The sequence below is a fragment of the Trachurus trachurus genome (genome assembly GCF_905171665.1).
Source record: "Trachurus trachurus genome assembly, chromosome: 13".
NCBI lineage: Eukaryota > Metazoa > Chordata > Actinopteri > Carangiformes > Carangidae > Trachurus > Trachurus trachurus.
The window spans coordinates 35,144,380-35,167,439 of record NC_139892.1 but is presented as its reverse complement, the minus strand read 5'-3'; the positions used below and the strand labels follow the sequence as shown (position 1 = coordinate 35,167,439).

Sequence of the window (23,060 nt, the reverse complement as noted above, 5' to 3'; positions counted from 1 at the left end):
ATCTAAACTGGGATTATTTTATATTTCTTATCATATGTTTATCAAGCTTTTTGTATTGCATTGTACAATGTTAAATCATGTTAAACCATGTTTGTATTTATTATGTATGAACGATTTTTGTACCTCACAAATGTATGTTCATTAGCTTAGAACTGTAGTCGGAGAATGCCACCCTACAAGCCCCTTTTTTGGGTTTTTTGGCATCTCCCCTTCACATTGTTTTGGATTTTATATGTTATATATTTTTTACTTTGTTTGTTTGTTTGTTTGTTTATTTTCACATATCAAACATAAAACTTTTTTTCCCCCCTGTTGATCAGATCATTAACGTTCTCACACATCCCCCCCCTGTCTCTGTCTCTGTCTCTGTCTCTGTCTCTGTGTTTGCACACTGGAGTAAAGGGTGATGAGTACCTGGACGTGCACAAGTGAGGACGTGACTTCAGACACACACACACACACACACACACACACACACACACACACACACACACACACACACACACACCACAACAGCTGCTCCTGTTCTTCCCTCTCGGCCTCAATCCTGCTGAAGCCTTCCATCCAACCTCCACCGGAGCTCCTTATCCCAGAGTTACTACGTCGCCTCGTCGGTTCACATCACGATGGACGACCGCCGGGGGGGGACTCGGCCTCGCTCCACCACGCTGCAGCTTTCCGCTCACCGCCCCTTTTACATCCCAGCACGTTTCTCTTGGAAACGCACCTCAAGCTTTTAGTCAGGAGTGATTTGATCGCTCCGTGACATAAGTCCGATAATCAATCCACCCACCTTTCAAACCAAAGAGCCTTGTAAACTGCTGATCGTCTGTAGAACAATTATTAGAGCACAAAGTGACCAGGGACTTTTCTTCTTTTTTATATATATAAATATAAATATACCTGACAAAGCATCACCTCAGGCAAAGCAATCACTGAAGAGAAGTTAGAAACAGCTCTTTACCATGTGTATATATTATAATGTGTATATATTTCTTTATTTAAAATAACACAATAAAACATAAAAAAAATAAAAATAAATGACCAGATAGTGTTATTATTTGTCCTGGTGCTCTTCATAGAGAGCAGGGACAGTTAGGTTGTTCTAGCCATCTTGTTTCTTTTTGTCTGTGTTTTCTGTTTTGCTTAAGTCTGTACACTGAAATGTTTGGGCGGCAGCAGTGCTTCCCCTCTACAGCCACTTCCAGCCTCGCCCCCAAAGTTTTAATTCACACTTGTTTGTTTTTCCTCCACGGCTAGCTAACACACCTGCCTTCATTCAGACCACCCAGTTTAGATTAAAGGAAATATTTTTTTTTTGCCAAACGGGTGAATAATCTGTTCAGGATTTGACTTAGAAGGGTTTACTTTACTGTAACATTATTTTGTAGTTCTCATGACTTTACTGTCTCTGTCTCTGTCTAGTTTTGATATAATTTGTGTGTTCTGAGTTCAAGCTTTGCCAACAGTCAGGTTAAACAGTAGCAGTTGCCTTAAATGACATTCATGTAGAAACTCCACATTTTGTTCTTAGTTATTATTGTTCTATTTAATGTTCAGTGCACTGATTTCTCTGTTGTTACTCTTCTTCATGCAGTCGTGTCGTCGTGTTTCTCTAATGTGAAACCGTTGTTTTGTTTTTAACGTGACTGTTTGTGAAGGAAAAATGATTTGGGTTGTGTTTTTTTTTTATTCCTTATTTTTAGGGTAGGTAGAACAGCTTACTGGTCCAAGAATATATAAATATCACAGTATGAAGTCGACCTCCTTTATGGGAAAGAGTTGTTTCTGTCGAGTGAATGAATGAACTGATTCACGTGTTGGCTGACACTGATGGATCAGAGAGACGCACCGAGCCCCCCTCAGACGACATGCCTTAAAGGGATAGTTCAACATTTTGGCAAATTGGCCCATTGCCATAATCCCTATAGTCATAGCAGTAGGTTCGTTACCTTTATTTGTCGGTGTAAGCTATTTTTAGAACGGAGGAGCGGAGCGGCAGGCTGTTCAGAGCTACACTATGGAGGCTAATGGAATTTCTTGGTTTCCCTCATCAAACTCATCAAATACAAAATCCCAAAACTCCAAAACGCTTTCGTGGACAAGTTGTGAGCTGCACATTCACCACGCTATGAGATAATAATAGAACGTTACGAGACAGAGTTGTTTTAGAGGTAAATTCATGCAAAACCGCTGATGCGCGTTGCGTTCAGGGACAGTTTTTCAGCAAGCAGACTCTGTATTTACCTCGAAAATGGCTCCGTTTCGTAACGTTCCATTATTATCTCATAGCGTGGTGATTGTGCAGGTCACAACTTGTTCACGAAAGCGTTTTGGAGTTTTGGGATTTTGTATTTGATGAGTTTGATGAGGGAAACCAAGAAATTCCATTAGCCTCCATAGTGTAGCTCTGAACAGCCTGCCGCTCCGCTCCTCCGTTCTAAAAATAGCTTACACCGACAAATAAAGGTAACGAACCTACTGCTATGACTATAGCGATTATGGCAATGGGCCAATTTGCCAAAATGTTGAACTATCCCTTTAATTTGACACCCTCCTTCACATTTAAATGTAATTTCATGTCGACACATTGTTACATAACTCCCGCTGAGGGGGGGAATGACTGTGACTCCACATATGCAAATGAAGATGCTCTGTGCAGCTGTCGTACTCACCCCTCCTGTCCTCTGTTTAAGTCTGTTTTCTGTTTCTTCTGTTTTTTAAGATCTACCCAGCAGTGTTAAATTGTTTTAGATGTTTGAAGTCGGTAAAATGCCTTTTACAGTAATGCCTTGGAAGCTGTACAATGTAAAAGAAATAATGTCAGTGACGGCATTCAAAACCAATTTACCAACCAATTCATTGTTTGTAGTTTTTGAAAATTATACCAAATAAAGATTGACTGAAAAGAAAAGAGGATGTGAAAATGTGTCTGTTGAAGTTAGATAGTGAGCGTCATGATAGGTCACTGCAGGTCATACTGTAATACAGTTAACTTAATGTAGAGTGACTTTTGTCAATTCACAGGTCAGTTTTGTAGTGAAATGTGGCATAAGGGACACTCTTACATTTACAGTGATAATAGTAGTGTAGGAGTATTTACTGGGGTTTAAATTTCAAGAAAACATCTATTTCTCCTGTGATGGATTGCAACTTTCTTCTATAACTTGTTTGGAAACGACTGGCCTATAAATTACATAAGTGTTCCTGCAAGCAACATGCAGACACTTAAAACATGTTCCCGTCTCACTCCCACAGACATAAACAAACACGTTATACCTTCATGGGTCTATTGGTGCAGAGGATACAGGTTTATTAAGTTATGCAAGGGTTTTTAAAAATGGCTCAGAAATGATGCTGATTTGATCCGGCAGTGAAATCAGATTTAGCTTTTTAATGCAGTTACCAAATGCATCACTGAACCTTGGAGACCACCAGCCACAAGGCAGAGGCGGAGACGGACCTGAAGACCTGGACCTGACTGCAGGTCTGTGTGCAAGAACTGTTTTGATTTCTGAATATATGCTGCCCTGTATTGTCAGACAACACTTTGCTGCATCGTCTTCGAAACAGATATTCATCAAATCTGCAGGGGCGGTCTTCCGTGGTGGCACAGGGGGGGCACCCACACCACACTGAGATGTTAATTGTTTAGAGTTGAGCTCTAACTACTGGATAAGCGTATAACATACAGTATATTCTGGTCACTGTGAGAATATATTGTGCTGCTTATTCTGCTAAGACTTCTTACTTACAAGATAGAGTTGATTATTGACTGACTATAATTTTAATATTGACAAGTGGAAAATGGAAATGTCATAGGCATCTTCCTTATAATGTTAAAGATTCAAGGTGGCCAATAAAAGCAAGATGAAGACATACTGTAAACAGTGTGTAACTGAACAATAATGAAGAGAGTGATCAGTGGCAGCCTTCATTTTTGTTACTTTTGCTCCCCCCCCCTGTTGTTACCCCCTGTGGCCCCCACCAGAAAATACTCTGGACCCGCCCCTGCAAATCTGCATTTTGGACTGATTCCACAGTCATGTCCGCTCCTGTGCAACTTCTCATCTGTATCACTTCAACAATCGGTCACGGTGCATTCAGACTTTTCAGGTGTAAATAACATGAGCTCTGGCTCCACACTCCACTAAAAGTGTCCCACTAACCCTGTCACTGAGTCTGTAAACTGATGTCAGTCATCTTCAATGTCAAAATGTTTGCTTCTGCTGCTACAATCTAGATATTTACGATACCAAAATACTTAAGTAAACAGTCACTGTAATGTTTTTACAATAACCCATCATAAAACCAGAGAGTGCATTAATTCTGTTAATGAGTTATAGAAAATTCCTAACCTCAGCGGCCTGGGTTACATTTTGAGTTGTCACCCTTGCTCCCTGCTGTCTTTTTGGCATAAACTGTCGAACAATAAACAGAAGAAATGCAGTGTTAACATTTGATAATAGAGTGATGTAATCTACGGACCAAAACGTTCTTGAACGGAGAGACACGTGATGTCTTTTGCGTATCATTTTTATTAACAGCACTGTGCATACTTCCAAAGTGATATGAGCTTTAAAAACCATCAAAAAGTATTAATGAATGCCTTTTACTGATGAGAAGCAACACGGCTACATGGAACAACAGCTCCCCCTTCTGGCAGAAAGTTGAAGTACCCCAGCAGAGGGACTCGAATGCAACGGCCGCTGGTGCACATGGAGCATCACTGGGGTCGAGGAACCGGTCTGGGATGCAGAGCGGTTCCTCGTTCTCCAGGATGCGGCTGACGATTCAGGAGAGGACTGATTAATACAAGCAATACTGCACAATCTTGTCTTCAGAGACCCGACAGGTACTGATACCTACAATACCTACAAACTCTCTTCAAAAACAAGGCCTTACTCTATAAACGTGGTGAGGATCTCTAAACATATGGCACTGCTTACAGAATTATTCACATAAGTAAACAAAACCTTTGGAACAAAAGTACATGTACAGGAATGCAAAATGAAATAAAACAGCTTTTTTTTCTCCATTTCACTAAATTTATACAATTCACTTTTTCTTTAGAGTGACAGTATCGAAGCACAAATTGGTATAATGTGCAACAACAACAAAAAATAAGGTAAAATAATACACGACAACGCTGTCCTCAAAGACATCAACAAAACATTGGTACAGTATTGAGGATCGGGGGACATCTCCCCCGTCCGTTACCCATCATTCAAGAAGTTTCTCAAGGCAACTAGGAACAGAAACAAAAGGAGCTAGAGGATGGCCAGACAGTGTGGAGAGTCAGACAAGTCAATACACAGCGTTTCACCAGAATGAGCTGGGGCTGATTAGCTATTGACGTGTCATCTGCACCCTCCTCCCTCCCAAAAAAACAACAAAAACAAAAAAAACAACATTCTTCATATGCTGGGAGAGGTTCAAGTCAATGTACCTAAAAGCTCCTGGCATTTATTTCTTAATTCATTCATAGTACCTGGAAATGAAGCTGCTGTCTCTAGTCCTGTGAAATATTGAAAATCATATGAGAAAAATGTGCAAGTTATAATGTTTTTGACCCAAAAAAAAAAAAAAAAAAAGAGAAGAGAAGGTAATAGGCTACTTGTGTGACTTCATTAAGCGGATATATTTGGCTACATGTCACCTGGATGAACAGACAGTCGACAGATGAGCTGCTGTCTTTGCCAATGAGACTCCTCCCATGTTTTTTTTGTCTTTTCATTTTTCTAAATCTTTTGACAGCCAGGGTGAACGCCACGTGTTCAAATAAACATTATTCCTGAGTTAGTTCTTACAGTCGGCCCAAATACTGATTTCATTGTAGACTAGGGGGTGGGCCAGCAAACCCATGAGCCTACTTTTTTTTTTTTTTTTTTTTGTCTAAAAAGCCTCACTCCCTTTCAGTGGGGGCGAACTCCACTGGAGAAAGGAAACCGATGTGAAAGAGAAGCCTGAATCTATAACAAAATGGCTGGTCTCCATAGACAAAGCATTTTTCTTTTTTTTACTGTTGCTATACAGAGTCTAACTAAAGGAAAAAAAACAAACAAAGAGAAATAAAAAAAACTAAAGAGAAATCTTAAAACACTGAAGAGTTGACAGCTTGAGAGGGCTGCAATCTCACAAGCCGTTTGTACTTTCAAGTATGCTACATTACGGACTGGAGAAAAACACGGGCGATACTGTCACTTTAAAGAAACAGGATGACGGTTAAACACAAATATTCACAAATGTACATTTAAGGCTTAATTGTTTAGCACTAACAATAGTAGCAGCAGTGAAGCACTTCTGAATTAATTATAATAACAATATTTATGATCATATTACAATAATATATTACCAAAGTAAATCAATAACATTTTTTTTTTGTTTGTTTCAGAACACTGGACTGAGCTGGGGGTGGACACCTGAAATCAGCCAGTGGAGTTAGACGAAGACAGAACGAAAAAAAAACAAAAAAAAAACACGTTTCAGCCGCCGTGGATCACGCAACACTCGCCTGTCTGGTAACTGCAGGGGTTGTCGACATTAGTACGTCCTCTAATAATCTCGCTGCAGCTACACTAGTAGGGCCCCGTCGTATGAGTTAGAGCAGTAGTACGTTTACAGTACAGAGTATACCGACTGTAAACTCCACATTCATGTTGTACAGGAGCAAAACAAACAAAAAAAAGAGAAAGAGAGAGAGAGAGAGAGAGAGAGAGGGGTGGGGATGAGGAAGCAGATCTGGCACATGCATGCTCACATACACACTTTACACACACACACACACACAACAGCCCTGACCTGAAACCATCGTCATCCCACTTTAAAAAAACAAAAAAAACACAAAAAAACAATGAGAAAAAAAAAAAAAAAAAAAGTACCAAAGCAAAGTTGTTAATCAAAGGCCGTAACAGACTTAATTCATCACGGAAAAGCTCTGCTGCGTGTGCGTGTCTTCTACGCTGCTGCCGACCGACACACATCCTGGTGAGGAAGACGCCCCCGGCTCTTCCTCACGCGTTCTTCTTCTTCTTCTTCTTCTCCTCCCTCCCACTTCCACTTTAATCTGGTCCCCGTGACGTCTTACTCCCCACAATCGCTTGTACTGTACCAACAGCGACGACCCTCAAAGCTGAAATCATTTTTTCACATACTGTATATGCACGTACTGTATATATTACACACATTTAATATATATTTACTCATATATTAAATTTTCATATAGACATACATTTTTTTTAGTTTCATTTGTGAGGTGTTGGTTACATTTTCAGCAAGAGGCTTCGACATGAAAAGATAATAAGAATCTCTCTTCCCAGGATTCCTACTAAAAAAAAGTCTCGCGTCATGTGGCGGCGTCCCGTCGTCGTCGCTCCACACGCGCTCAGTCAAGTCCCACGGAGATGTTCTTGGAAAAAAAATAAAAAATAAAATAATAATAATGAAGAGGCCTGCCCGTAACAGTTTCAAGAAGAAGGCCAGACACTGTTGAAAGCGCATGGAGTGCAGGGCGCGGAGTCCCCGGAGATGCCCAGTTAAAATCCACAGGGGTGTGTGTGTATATAGGGACGTCAGCCAGCACCAGAGGTAGTGCTGCAGGCGATGGGCTTTTTTTGGGGGAGGGGCTTTAGGCTTTAGGCTTTAGGCTTTAGGTTTTAGGTTTGGTCTGTGCCAAACCCCTAACCCAACCAGGCTGGGCCAAGCTTAGGGCGAGAAGAGAGCGAACAGGAAAGAGAGGCACAGCAGCGGAGTGTGCTATGTGAGGATGTGAGCGGTGGAGGGAATGGACACGAACTCGCGCAGGATGTTCTTGGCCATCTCGATATTGTTCTGCGCGATCATAAGTGCTTTCTGGATGTCCTGGTGAGAGTATCCCTGACTCATGAGGTGCTCGATCTCGCTGCTGATTTGAGGGTTGGCGTCTCCTCCTCCTCCTCCTCCTCCTCCTCCTCCTCCCGCTGCTGCTGCTGCTGCTCCGCTGCCGCTGCTGGAGGGGGTGGGGGCGGGGACGGGCGGGACGGGGCTGTGGCGACGCTCCGAGTTGATTCTTCTGGGAAGGGGCTTTGGAGGTCTCTCTGGTGCTTCCACCGGCTCTGAGAAGGCTGAAGAGACAGGGACAGTGAGTGAGTGGACACACGAGATAAAAATCACAAAGTCTGAAACACTCTTAAAAGGGATAGTTCAACATTTTGGCCCATTGCCATAATCCCTATATAGTCATCATAGCAGTAGGTTTGTTACCTTTAATTGTCGGTGCAAGCTGTTTTTAGAACGGCGGAGCAGAGCCGTGAGCTGCTCAGAGCTACGCTACGGAGGCTCATTATGGGATTTCTTGGTTTCCCTCATCAAACTCATCAAATACACAATCCAACAACTCCAAAACGCTCTGGTGGACAAGTTGTGACCTGCACATTCACCACGCTATGAGATAATAACAGAACGTTACCACACCAGTTGTTTTAGAGGCAAATTCATGCAAAACCGCTGATGCGCGTTCCCATCGGGAGCAGTTTTTCATCAAGCAGTCTCTGCATTTACCTCGAAAACAACTCTGTCTGGTAACGTTCTGTTATTATCTCATAGCGTGGTGAATGTGCAGGTCACAACTTGTCCACCAGAGCGTTTTGGAGTTGTTGGATTGTGTATTTGATGAGTTTGATGAGGGAAACCAAGAAATCCCATGAGCCTCCGTAGTGTAGCTCTGAGCAACTCACGGCTCTGCTCCGCCGTTTTAAAAAACAGCTTGCACCGACAATTAAAGGTAACAAACCTACTGCTAAGACTATAGGGATTATGGCAATGGGCCAAAATGTTGAACTATCCCTTTAACTTTTATTACATCTGAAACTAAATAAATTCATTTTTTAAAAAGTGTGAATATTAACTTGCTTTGCTGCTAAATTTCAGACGTAAATCTGACAAAGATCTTGATCATTTTAATCAGGCAACTGTAGCGGACGGCATGTGGACTGTCTGTGTAATATGCTGCATATTTTTATCCTAATGCATATACTGTATATGGTGAAGTGGTTGACATTTCCACAGCAGTGACCTTTAACAAAGCAATCAGAGTCCAATTATAAAGTGAGAGCTTGTCTGCGCATGAGAGCAACTTCACTGGTCCTCAAACCGTCAGTGGAGCACTCAGACACCGGGCAATCATCACATGTGGTTGAATGTCATCTTGCTGCAGAGACTTATTGACAGAGATTACAGAGAAATTAAACACCGTTGTGTCAAGATTAACTTTTAGCACTGTGGCTTTCGAGGCCAAGAGGCTTCATATTAGCACCGTCGATCTGGAGATATCCACCACATTCCTCTAGACAGGGTTTATACAGGAATCTTGAAGTTAATTCCAATACATTTTTAAGACTTTTTCAAGACCTTCTCAATATTTTTCAATACCTCACGGCCACTTCAAGCTGTTACCATTTACATCAGTGAGACTTTTAACTTAACAGTTTTAGTTTGTGATAAAGACTATAGACCACTATGGTACAACAGAATTCAAAATAGGCTGGGATAATAAATCAAAGGCAAAGTTTATAAAAAAATAAAATAAAAAAAACATTGCTCCACTCTCAAAAAACAAAAACAACAATCTTCTTTTCTTTTTTATGTACCGGTTCATCTTTGTTTTTTAATAAAATGAACAAATTCACACACTTTTACAATGTTTTTTAGGATTCAAACTCTTGGACAGCTAATTCAGAAAAAATACCCTCAAAATTAAGACTTTTATAAAGTCGTGAAAATACTTTTTAATACTTTTTAAGGGTCTTAATTTTCCCAAAATTGATCACCTTTTAATAATTTTCAAGACCCCGCAGATACCCTGCTAGAACAGTGCTTCTCAAAGTGGGGTCCGGGGACCCCCAGGGGTCTTTGAGAGGGTTCACATTTTCTCAAAATGTAACCACATTATTTGCCCAGAAATTTCTTTCTTTTTCCAAAAATTCACTGGCTGTAATTTGAACCTACATTGACTAAAAAAAGCCATGATATTCAATCTCAGAACAAATATTTGTGTATTTCTGGTGTTTGTTTAAAAAAGGGCGTTATAATACATCTCATTATCAGCTACTCCTTAAAGGGATAGTCCAACATTTTTGGCAAATTGGTGGGGCAGTGTTTAGCTCAGTTGGTAGAGCAACCACCCCATGTGTTGAGGCTATAGTCCTCGCGTCGGACGGCCCTGTCCTGCATGTCATTCCCCCCATCTCTGCCTCCCATTTCCTGTCACACTCTCAACTGTCCTATCGAATAAAGGCATGAAAAGCCAAAAAATATACTTTAAAAAAAAAACATTTTTGGCAAATTGGTCCATGGTCTAGGGGTCCTTGATGTAAAAAAGTTAGAGAACCACCTCCCATGTTGCACTGGGGTCCTGCTCTGCCCTCTCCACGGCTCCTCCTGCACCTGCTTTACATGTGCGAGTGTGAGAGGTCGACTGAGGTCACTGCCGCTGCATCAGTCAAACCTCAACACGACCTCGCTGCATGCGATGACGTATCATTGGTCACTTTGAGATACAGATGGTTATACCACCACCACCACCACCACCAGGTTTGCTCTAAAAACCCCAGAGTGTGTTTTTTTCCAGGTTTCAGGTCACTGGTGCAAGTGAAGAGCTCTGTAATTACCCGTCTTTGCCCCCTTTTTTTTTTTTTTGCACACTGTGACTGCACAAACTGGAGAAAATTATGTCTGGCAATCGATTGGTGGCAATTTGTCAAAGTCCAAGTTGGAGTCTAGCATTAACTTCAGAGAGCTTCTGGAAAATCTGTATTACTTCTGGCCCCGTACCAGGCAGCAGCAAAACACTTAGGGCGACTTTTTGGGGCCGTGCTCTCCATCACAGAACTTTTGTGCTACTTCAAGAGATTTCATCAGCAACTTTGATTCATTTTGAGTGGCTGAGCTGAGTGGGACCTGAAGAGGCGGCTATTAATTTCTACATCCAAGTGACTTCGTGAAATGTTGCCAGCAAGTTCCCGCATAAATCAATATAATGTAAAAAAAAATTAAGCTTTTAGATGCCAAATATCTCATATACGTAAGAGCCCCAGTTCTAAGTCCTCATTTAAACATTCAAATAACAAAAAGTAGTTCTTGTTTACCCTTAGTGTATCTAGCTATTGGAGTGGTTTAATTTTCATTTTATTCTCTCTGATAGTTACACATTAACCTTATCTAGCATACAAACCTTATGCGGCATATATATTCTCTTTTTCACATCTATCACATGCGCACGTTGTGGAAAATACTGTAACTGACCTGTAAACCTGGTCGATGTGGGTACAAACTTTCCCTTTTATAATACATTTCATTATCAACTACTCCTTAAAGGGATAGTTCAACATTTTGGCAAATTGGCCCATTGCCATAATCCCTATAGTTTTAGCAGTAGGTTCATTACCTTTAATTGTCGGTGCAAGCTATTTTTAAAACGGCGGAGCAGAGCTGCGAGCTGCTCAGAACTACGCAACGGAGACTCATGGGATTCAAAACTCATCAAATACACAATCCAACAACTCCAAAACGCTCTGGTGGACAAGTTGTGACCTGCACATTCACCACGCTATGAGATAATAACACAACGTTACGAGACAGAGTTGTTTTCAAGGTAAATTCATGCAAAACTGCTGATGCACGTTGCCTTCGGGGGCAGTTTTTCTCTGCATTTGCCTCGTAAACAACTCCGTCTTGTAACGTTCTGTTATTATCTCATAGCGTGGTGAATGTGCAGGTCACAACTTGTCCACCAGAGCGTTTTGGAGTTGTTGGATTGTGTATTTGATGAGTTTGATGAGGAAAACCAAGAAATCCCATTAGCCTCTGTAGTGTAGCTCTAAGCAGCTCACGGCTCTGCTCCGCCGTTTTAAAAATAGCTTGCACCGACAATTAAAGGTAACGAACCTACTCCTAAAACCATAGGGATTATGGCAATGGGCCAATATGCCAAAAATGTTGAACTATCCCTTAAATTTGGGAATATTATCAGTACATGTAGTTTGAAATCAGATTGCCTGGGGTTGACTTGTATTAACGGGACCATGTAAACGTACCTGCTGCAGCTCCGGCGTCTGAATCTAAGGAGAGGCGGCTGAAAGCAGCCATGGAGGATGAGCACGAAGAGAAGGATGAGGAGGATGAGGAAGATCCCCCCAGTTCCGAGAGGGTCCGTCGGGCAGGGGGCAACGGCAGCCTGGGCTTTGGGAAGTCGTAGCCGTTTTCCTCTTCTTCCCTGTCGTCGGCTGTGTGGTCTCTGGGACCGTTGGCAATCGCCAGAGGGGGCAACTCTGAATAATCTGAAAGGAAAACAAACATGCTCTCATTCATACACACTGATCATTTCATCCTCCCGAAACAGCTTCAGATGACTCACAACTGTGAACAGAAACAGAATCCGCAGTCTTTGCCAACACAGAGTAGGTGTATTCTTCCCCACATGGTGTGGATGTTGTTGAAACTAAATTTCAGACATTCAGATCGACTGGTTAAGAGTTTGTTTTGTTAACTGTAAACACGAGGAGATCTAGACAGAAAGGTACAAATTTAAAACAGCCTATTAAAGTGACTCATGTCGCCGACCTCGAATGCCCTGGCTCAGCTAATCCCAGTCAGCCAAGGGTTAGTGAATCACAATACCTGAGTCTCTGGCTTGCTGGGACCTGGACTGGATGTTGTACATAGCTTCATACATCTGAGGTCCGTCCTCTTGTTCAGCCAGCGCCAGCCTGCAACGGTAAAACAACACAATTATAATAAAAACAACAGATAACGGTGAAATTACAAGACACTAGTTGCGTTTCCATCCACCTATTTTTATTCGCATTTTCAAAAATTGCGAATAAATACTTGAATGGAAATGCCAGAAATTCGAAAAAGTTTTTACGCTTTGGGGGGGTGGATTTGTCAGCGTATCGATAAAAGGAAAATGCGAGTTTTTGTTATGGAAACAGGTTATGCGAATTGAGCCAGAGTTTGTGGGTGAAGTGCTGCTGGACTTCACCCAGCGTCGTTCAAACAAATGGAGAACGACGCCCCGGTCTCCCAGCTCTCGTCTCTGCACGAGGCAACACAAACGCGCTCCGTAACCCGTAATCTTTTGTTTATGACGGTTAAGACTACACAAACACACACGTCGTAACATCGTATATGTTATGTAACGTTATCCACCGCTCCATTTATTGATTTTTCGCCGGCTTCGTTGTCAACAAATGGGGGTCATTCCTATGTTCCCACAGCCCTATGTTCCCACAGCCTTATGTTCCCACATTTCTAACTTTTGTTGTCACTGAAAATTAGGCCCTATGTTCCCACAGCCCTTTGGTCCCACCATTGGTTGGGTTTAGGAAATGAAGAAAAGAGTTGGTTAAGTTTAGTAAAAAGACCCGGTAGAGGCTAGACAGGCCAGATAGATAGAGTCCAGATAGGTAGAGAGAGTCCAGTGGGAACATAGGGCCTAATTTTGAGAAAAATCTTAGAACTGTGGGAACATAGGGCTGTGGGAACATAGGGCTGTGGGAACATACTGTAGGCATGGACCCAACAAATGCACATGGAGGAGAGGAGCGTAACCAAAGCAGCAGAAAAGCGAACGGACTTGCACAGTTCCCTACTGTCTTTCTGTGTAAATATCTCATGTTACAACATGAAAACCTGCGGCTTATATTCAAGTGCGGCCTATGTATGTATTTTCTTTTAAATTTAGCTGGTGCGGATTATATACAGGTGCGTCTAGTCCGGAAAGTAAGTAAATTGTCCATGATGTTGAGTGTCAGCTGTTGGATACATTCACGCTCTCTTATGACGTAATCTCACGGCGCACTCCTCCTCTCCCAATAATCGCAAAACAATAACGCAGAGGAGATGGATGAATAAAAGAAAATGGCATAAAAGGGCTCTCACACCATCCCAACAAATAATAAGTACACTGGACTTTTGCTCTCTGTCGATTGGACCACTCTGTGACTTTGTGACATGCCAAGCTACGATAAGATGAGACTGTTGTTCACTCATGACGGATAAATATGGACACATGTGCAGACACACGTAATCTGTATGTACTGTCTAGAGCTAGACTTCAGCTCTGTTTACTACCTACTGCTGTAACACGTTATGTTAAAATGTCACAAGTAAAAGAATGTTATGTCAAAATGTAAAAAAGAAAAGAAAAGATTATGATAAAGATTTTTATTCTGTGGGTAATGGGGGCGGGACTAGATAAGCTTTTGCTTCTCCCGCTTTCCCTTTCGGCCATGTTTATTGTATTACTTGAACTAAGATGAAGTGTGATGATGATGATTTAAATTGACATGCCCGAAATAAACAAATTGATTGATTGATTGATTGATTGATTGATTGGAAACGGGCATAAATTCGCATTTGCTTTTTGCACATTTTCACAAAATCCGCTCTTAAATTCGATACATTCGGATGGAAACCCAGTTACTGTGTTATTTGTGTCCTGCTGGAGGTGGAGACACCGAGCGTGTTGAATACCTCGAGTTGAGTGTGGAGGCTTGGCTCTGCGTCTGGAGCGCCGACGGAGGAGGCTGAGGTTGCGACTGCCTCGGGACCGGTGGGGTCTCCCCTGCAGCTGCTGCCGTGATGGGGGGCAGCACGGGCCGCGAGGAGGGGATCATGTACTCCGACTCCTCCTCGCTGTCCCGTGCCTCCTCTGCTGCCGCTCCCCTGAGGGCCTGAGTGGGTCTGATGGAAAAATAACACATATGGAACAGCTGTTTAGAGAAATTCAGGTTTTATAATCATTTAATATCTTATTTTTAATGAATATCTTGAACAAACCGTGATCCGAGAATAACCCATTGTGTTTTATAGTGCCAGTACGACATACCTTATTGCCAGTGAATAGATGGCGTTGGCCGAGGCTGAGGGCTTGACTTTGGGGCTGTCGTACTCTTGACCGGTTACTCCGGTAAAACTCTGAAAAAGACGCAGAAGCAGAAATGTTAGAAATTTTAAACTGAAGAATATTTAGACAAAAAAAAAAAAATCTAGAAAACAAACACTAATCATGTTTGAGTAGTAATTCTACATGTGTCGTGTCAGTACTGTAAATACGAGGCTGGTTCAATCGAACTCCCAGCAAGAGAATGAATGAGTGTAATTCCCAAAATGTTGAATTATTCTGTGAACAATGTGGATTTTACAGATGGCAACAGAGCGAACAAATACGCTGATTTCATGCTTCTGTTGTACATGTGTTCATACAGCGGGTGTGCGTTGATCCACTCTGCTAAGAACCAACAATAGCTGAAAACCCACATAACAGTACACTGGATTCTTTCTCCTGTTTTCCTTGGCCGGTCACCACTGACTGCAGTGCTGTGAGCTTGTAATTGCAGCCAAGGAATACACATCAAACCAAATGGTAGTTTTAGTGTGTGGTGTTTTTGCGGTTCCTCTGACCAGCTGGTGATCCAGACTGAGGGAGCTGTTGTTCTTCTGCGAGTCCGAGCGGGTGTCCAGAGCCGAGGGCAGCGCCAGGGGGAGGGAGTGTCGGTTGGAAAGTTCCCTGACACCTGCTCGGATGTCCCCGCCCAAGCTCGACACTTGGGAGGACGAGGAGGACGAGGACGTGGACGAGGAGGAGGAGGACGAGGAGGAGGAGGAGGAGGCGATGGGGGCCTTGGGGACGGGCCTGGAGTTCCAGTCGCCCAGGGGCCGGTTGGGAGGTGTGGGAGGAGGCTTGTCTCGAGGCGGCTCCCCGGGGGTGCAGGGGAGGGGCCGCCTCTGCAGCCGGCCGTCGGGGGCCGCCCCCGCTGCGTGGGGCCGGTCCGGAGGAGGAGGAGGAGGAAGATCCCTCAGTCCGGGGGGGAGGGGGAGAGGTTTGTCTTTGTGGTGAGATGCTGCCTGAAGGAGGAGAAGGGGAGAAGGAGGAGGATTAGTTTAGAGTGCATTCAATATTGATGTGATGTCCAAGAAAACTCTGAGCTGTTGGGAATAATCCATTTAGCAACATGATGTATGCATTCCACATAAAAATCAACAGCATGCATCATCTAGAAGATGAATAACACTAAGGTGAAACGTTCCTCACTTCCCAATCCCTATCTAGCATTTTCCATTTATCTACACTGGAATAGTGTTGTCACGATACCAACATTTTGGTACCGGTATCGGTACCAACATGTTTTTCGATATTTTTTGATACTTTTCGGTACTTTTCCAAATAAAAAGAGAACACAAAAAATGGCATTATTGACTTAATTTTAATAGAAAATCTTAGAACTATAACATATTCATCGGTAAATAATCAGTAAATCAGTAAACAGTTACTGTTGCTGCAGGATTAAATTTCCATCTATATTAATCTGAACTCTTCCTAAATTAAATCATTAGTGGTCTGTTTAAAAATGAATATCAACTTGTTTTCTTTGCATTATTTGAGGTCTGAAAACACTGCATCTTTTTTTGTTATTTTGACCAGTTGTAATTTTTGGGAGAAATTGTTATCAGTAGTTTGTAGAATGAAACACAAACGTTCATGTTACTCAAACACACACCTATTGTTTCCCATACGTAGACCAAACCAAAGCACCTTGCTTCGTTTGTGGCTCGCTCACTCGCTCGCCGCGGCTCAAATTACAATGGGGCGACGTCACCGCTGCCGGCGGCGCAAAATGAAAGTACCGGTCCCATCTAAGCGCAGTATGGTACCGTTTTAAATGCCTCAGTACCCCGGTACCAATCTAGTACCGGTATACCGAACAACCCTACACTGGAATCATCAATATACTGTATGTGTCAGAAACATCACAATGTAAAATACATTGATTTCTCTGGCTGTTATTTCAATACCTTGCTGGTGTCGAAGGTGTAATAGGAGGAAGTGTAATTTAAATAACAGAGTTGGGTTACAGGCGATATTTTTACATTGTGGTCTGTTTCTTTTTCCTCTCTGCTTCGACTTTGCAGCTGTTTCATGGCTTGATTTTTTTGCGGTGCGTCAGCAAAGCAGAATATTTGAGTAGTCTGAGTGGAAACCTGAAGCAACCCGGGTTTTGGCAACGAGCGAAATGGTATCTTTTTTTTTATTGCAGGTGCTGCAGTGGAGCTTGAAATGATGAAATTAACTCCTATATGCATCAGTAATAAAAGTGGCCTCATTCACCTATGAAGGTAACCAGTTGCTGTTTACCTGCAGGCCATGACTCAGCATAAACCAGACAATCGCACCACACACATCGACTGAATTTTTACCGTAATGTCTTCTCTTGTTTGGTTGTGTTAGTTTCACTTGCCTTTGTGGTGGCCCCGGGGCTGGAGGCCCCCGGGGCGTTGGGAGGTCTGTGTGGTAGCAGGTCTAGTCTGGGTGGCACGGGGGGAAGAGAGGACTGAGGAGCCATGGACATGGGCGACGGGGGCCGCTCCACCTGGATCACATTAACAGCAGCGGAGCAAAACACGTGATCAAATTCTGCTACATGGGAAACGTTTCGACACAATCAGCTTTTTCTCATGTGCATGATACACATGATGATGAATGCTGCTGCCAATCTAAACTGCAGCTAATGTTACCCATCTACATTGTTTTCTAATGCAAGCCCAGTTATGTTGTGTATACTGTAGATTCAGAAGCAATACAGAACAATACAGTTCTTATTGCATTCATTTCTTAAGGCAGTCTAGAGCAGGAAGACAGTGCTGGAAATATTTCTTTATAGCAAGTAATAAGAATGAATGGTATTTCTGTTAAATTCTCATTTTTCTTAAAGAAGAAGAACAAGTGAAGTCTGTAACACAAACTCTCACTGTTTCTCATCTTCCAGAGGCAGTACATTTAATTTACGATTAAAAGGAACTTGCTTGGTTGGTTTTATGGTCTGTTCTCTGTCTTTGAACTCAGCATCTGAGAGACAATTCTTTCAGCTTGTTTGCGATGGAACTAATTCATACAAATTATCTGTTATATTAAAGATACGTATATAGTCTGAGCCAACTTAATTTGGTACACCTATATAATAGAATGCAATCTAATGTAGCAGATCTGCCACAAATTATAATGTTTACTTTTTTCCAATACTGTCAGAAGTGTTAACAACACATTGATATGAAGGACATGGGTGGTGGGAGTGTGGTACTGTGATCATTAAATCAAAATGTGAGCCATCCTCTTCAGGAAAATAAATCTTGTTCATTGCCACTGCAAACTACGGGTCAGGACCAAAAAAGAGAGGAATTGTCTGGAGATACTGATTTTTAGGTCTTCACTGAATGTTAGTCATAATTATTACTATTAAAATAAACTGAAGAAATAAAGACATGGGATTAACATCCCATTCAGTGTGTAATGGACATATAGGCCTATATAATGTGTTAGTTTCACTTTAATTGAACACATTCTACATCGCGGAGGCGACGTCTCTCCTTCACCTCTGAAACGGGGCAGAGCTCCGTGGGAAACACCTGCCTGACACAGCAACGGACATGCACGGGGGAAAAACGGCAGCGCCGTCGCACCGAATGCACGCGGATACGCGCCGCTTTGGGTAACGAGCGCGCACGGCGCGTCTACATTGGAGGTGAATAGGAAGGCTGTTACCAGTATAATCAGAGACAACCATGAATGAGTTGTCGCACACACTGAGGTGACCACGGTCCGCTCCAGCTGCCTGATGTCCCCATTGCGCACCAGCGTCTATTCAGTCACTTGTCCAAGTTGTCCTTCACTGTTTTTTTCGAGACAACACTCATTCTCTCTCTCTCTTTTACCGGCGGTGTCAGCTGATGTGCACATCTGCAGCAACCCGAACAAATGCACATGTTACTGTTGACTGGCTCTATTCCAGCCACATGATGACTGATTGACTGTGGACCACCACCAGTCTGATCAGGTCCATCACAGCACAGCAGCTGCAGCTCTGCCCCGCTGTCACATGACGCATATCAGCGCAATCTGTTTACATTAAACCGACATCAGGAGAACAATGAGAATTATGATTAAAAAATATATATATTTGTTTCGAATTTTGGCCCCTGGATCATGATTGTTTTGGGCGCATTCTTGGTAAAAAAAAAAAAATCCTCTAAAAAAAAGACAGTTGGGATGCATAATGTGTCTCATAACAGTATACTGTGCGTCACGTTATCGCCCCCCCCCCCCCCCCCCCTCTGTACTGAGCTGGCCGGTACTGGGTAGGCTATAGCGTCCTGCTGATCACCGCGCTGAGGCACCGGCCGGTCTGAGCTGGTTCATGTGCCGACTTTAAAACTCTCCAGTCAGTGACCTGGTGGCGGCTGTTTTGGTCGTCAGCATTTTATCCACGCAGCGACCGTCCACGGCTTAGTGGTGTTTTATTCTAGGGGTCGGTGGCGGCTGTGAGACAGCAGCGGCTCCACGGTGAGGGGGGGGGGGGGGGGGGGGGGGACAGCTTCTGCTCACCTGACTCTGTGCAGCTTCTTCATTAAATCCAAACAGTCCGACACAGCCCGACACAGCGACGCACTGCTCCTCTTTGACTCTAAAGTCTCTGTAGCTCATCAGCCCGGAACTCGCCTCATGGACCAGAAGCGACGGCGTTTGGCCTCAGACGTCTCGGACTTCCAGAGCAGCTACAGCGCAGCGTTGTGACCTCAACCATGGTTGGTGAGAGCAGAAATGTTGTTGTAGGCCTGTGCATATTCTCATTTGTCCAGGTCATAGTATTTCAAAGGAGGTTAAATCGAAAGCAACTGGACTTATACTGAGTCTCCACACCAGATAGTTGGACCAGTCCCAGCCTGGTCAGATGCTACATGAACTGATGAAGCCTCTTGGATGAAGGTGAAACGTCTTCCTAGACAAATAACTAAGTCCAGTTGAACCTCCTTTGAAGAAGAAAAAAAAAAAAAAAAAGTTGTTGGCGGGCTCGTGAATTTTTTTTTGACACGAGTCAGAAGGAGCGATAATTCGCGTATCTCGCGTTTGGTTGCGCGTAAAAGCTCGCGCGAAAAAAAAGCGTTCCTCGTGTTTGAGTGGGAAGCCCCTTGCGGGTCTTCCCACCAAACACGATGAAATAGACGAAGACGCGAAGGTCCCGTCGCCATAAAAGAATCGCGTATTGCGTCGCAAAAAAAAAAAAGTCGCGTATACCGCGTCTCGCGCCTAATCGCGTCTCGCGCCTAATCGCGTCTTTGCGTCACGGCCTTTTACACCGCGGACGTAACGAATAAACGGTGACGGTGTGAACGAACAACATAGAACAGGACCAGACGTGGTGTTGTTTCCTCTTTTCACCGACAACTCCACTCTCCCTTACTTACACTAACTACTGTTATTGTTGAGGCCAGAGGATTGTGGGATTTGTAGTTTTTGACCAATCACAGGTTGTGCTCTTTCTTTTTTGTGATTTTCCTGGTTCACACATGTATTTTTTATAATAAACATATAAAATTAGCACTTAGTTAAAAGTGTCATTCACAAATAAATATTATCGTTGTAAAGGTAGATCACACAGCTGAGCTGTTGTATTGGATTGCATTAGATTTTATAAGTGTGCCTGATAAAATGGGCTTAGCTAGCTGATCTATACAGTGTAGTAGGAAGAACATGTAAAAAAATAAAGGTAATATATTTCAACATATTACAAACATAGAATAAGTCACTGTTTTAATGGGAATACCATGTGTTATTGGGGTTGATACCACACACGGATGTTCCCTTATGTCAGTAGCATCACAATGCTACAATGATTTGGATATTGCACTTAGTCATGTTCCCATTTTGATCATTTTGATGAACTGTTCAGCCTGACACCTTAATGCATGATGTCTGTGAAGCAGCGACAAGATTGTCACGTCCCATCCAATGGAAAGGCATCATCTTGCTCAGATTTTTAAAGAAAAAGAAAAATCCAAAACATATTTTGTTTTAGCGTGAAACACAAATCCACACAAAAATATTTATGAAGTACAGCCAAATACTTCAAGGTGTACAAGTACATTTAAAGAAGGATGAGACAGAGGCCCGGTCAGCAATCAAAGCCCCAGATTCCAGGGAGCACATCAAAGTGTGTGTGATCTCAGGTGTTCAGCTCCTCTATAAGCAGGCTAATGCACACACAGCTTCTCCGAGGAACATAAAAGATGGAGGATAGGAGAATGCCCCACATATCAAATGCTGAAAGGCACAAAAAGAAGAAAAAAAAAAGAAGCTGCTACCTTGGCACCGTGAAAGATGGAGATGAAAGACTTTTAGATATGAGCCGTGAGCTTGAAGCGCACAAAGAGTGAAAAGGGTGAAGCAGGGAGTGTTTCATCTGCACAGAGACGAGGTCTCACAGAAAAAAAACTGAGAAGAGAGGAGGACAGTAGAAAACACATGAGGTGCTACCCGGGGTTTCAAACCAACTAAGCCAAGACGCTTTGAGTTTTATCAGTGTTCGGAAAGACTAAAGCAGGTCTCCTAGTGCTGTGACTGGAAACTCGAACAACTTGTACAGGGTATATACAGGAACCTTAAAGTTAATTTTAATACCTTTTTAAGGCTTTTTCAAGACCTTCTCAATATTTTTTATTACCTCACCGCCACTTCAAGCTGTAACCACTTACATCAGTAACACTTCTAACTTAAAGCAGATATCAGTGGAATGTTTTTGTTAATATAAGTCCTAAATAGTCCTATTTTCCGTCAGCAATCACTTACATGAAGTGTTTCAGCCTAAACACGAGTCTCTCCGTCACTCTGCTCTGCTGTAACCCGAGGAGAAAATTTTCCTTGTGGGATACAAGTGTTATCCAATGAGGAGAGAGAACGGCATGAAGGGCTGTGTGTGCAGCCAAGGGATGCGCGTGAATGTGGTGACGTAGCACGAGGACCAATTGATGCCTGACAAGGGCGGGGGCTGCTAACTCATGGTGCGTTCAAAGAAACTCGTACTTTGTGTTTTTCCTTCCTGTGAAGTCATACCAGTTCGATCTGGTACGAGTTCACGGGTCGGAAGTTACGAGTGGCCGTTATAGGGAACTTTCACAGACAACAGGATGGTAAAAACACGAGCTACGGGTTACCTGGAACGCTACCAAGTCGTAGTTGTGACTTGAAGCTGTAACTTACGGTTTCAAAAGCCTGCCTTGAACGCAGCATTAGCCGAAACGGCCGTGAAGCTGATATCTGCTTTAACAATTCTAGTTTGTGATAAAGACTAGAATTCAAAATAGGTTAGGATAATAGATCAAAGGCAAAGTTTATCCAAAAAAAACATTGCTCCACTCTCAAAAAACACTTCTCTTTTTTATGTACCGGTTCATCTTTGTTTTTTAATAAAAATGAATAAATTCACACACTTTTACAATGTTTTTTAGGACTCAAACTCTTGGAGAGCTAATTCAGAAAAAAATAATAAAAAATGTAAGACTTTATAAAGTCATGAAAAGACTTTTTAATACTTTTTAAGGGTCTCAATTTTCCCAAAATTGATTTATCACCTTTCAATACTTTTCAAGACTCCGCGAATACCCTGTTGTAATGTCTTACCTTCGCACAGGCAAGTTTGCTCATCATGAGGTGGGGGTCTTCAAGTCTGTCATCATCGTCGTCGTCGTAGCTGGGCGACGGAGCGCCCTCGGCCCCGTACGAGCTCCTGCAGGAGCCCCCGCTGTTGTCCTTGGGGTCAAAAGGATCCACGACGATGGGCTCTGTCCCCTTAATCTCACAGCGACAGAAGGGACATCCCGTCCCCTGACCCTCCGACTCCTGTGACGCAGACAGACATGGCAGATGTAACGGCACGCAGAGATGGAAGGAGGTGATGCGCTTTAAAGGTCCAGTGTGTAAAATGAGGGGAAAACAGTGACATCATTCCGATTCTATTATTCATCTATTAATGCTGCGTTCAAGACAACTCGGAGATCGGAATTCCCAACTCGGAAATGTCCAACTTCCGACATCCTTGCGTTCACGCTACAGAAACTGGACACCCGAAGGAAGTTTTGTGCGTATTGTGGCTCATCGCTGAATATGAAAAATATATGCAGCAGTAAATGATGTTTGTTTTGGAGGCAAATGAAGAGGCGAGGAGACGTTTATAGCCTTGACAACCGTTAAA

General features: G+C 42.8%; 2 protein-coding genes across 5 annotated transcripts in view; one reads left to right on the top strand and one right to left on the bottom strand.

Annotated features, from left to right (window-relative positions):
• mcamb (melanoma cell adhesion molecule b) overlaps positions 1-1,841 on the top strand; it is a 48,975-nt gene extending 47,134 nt beyond the window's left edge. For 3 of the 4 annotated variants that reach the window (XM_083985865.1, XM_083985864.1, XM_083985862.1), the window contains one exon: positions 403-1,841. In XM_083985865.1, the coding sequence (XP_083841991.1) occupies positions 403-432 (30 nt within the window). In that variant the 3' untranslated portion in view covers positions 433-1,841. Of the gene's footprint in view, positions 1-397 lie in introns of all 4 variants that reach the window. The other variant, XM_083985863.1, reaches the window with a different exon arrangement.
• Positions 1,842-7,643: 5,802 nt separating this feature from the next.
• The window catches only part of cbl (Cbl proto-oncogene, E3 ubiquitin protein ligase), a 51,159-nt gene continuing 35,742 nt past the window's right edge, over positions 7,644-23,060 (bottom strand). Inside the window, exons 9-16 of the mRNA XM_083985561.1 lie at positions 22,490-22,708; positions 17,273-17,408; positions 15,442-15,881; positions 14,867-14,955; positions 14,512-14,721; positions 12,655-12,743; positions 12,072-12,314; positions 7,644-8,102 (exon numbers count right to left, since the gene is read on the bottom strand). Coding sequence (XP_083841687.1) covers positions 7,756-8,102; positions 12,072-12,314; positions 12,655-12,743; positions 14,512-14,721; positions 14,867-14,955; positions 15,442-15,881; positions 17,273-17,408; positions 22,490-22,708 — 1,773 coding nt within the window. The 3' untranslated portion in view covers positions 7,644-7,755. The remainder of the gene's footprint in view (positions 8,103-12,071; positions 12,315-12,654; positions 12,744-14,511; positions 14,722-14,866; positions 14,956-15,441; positions 15,882-17,272; positions 17,409-22,489; positions 22,709-23,060) is intronic.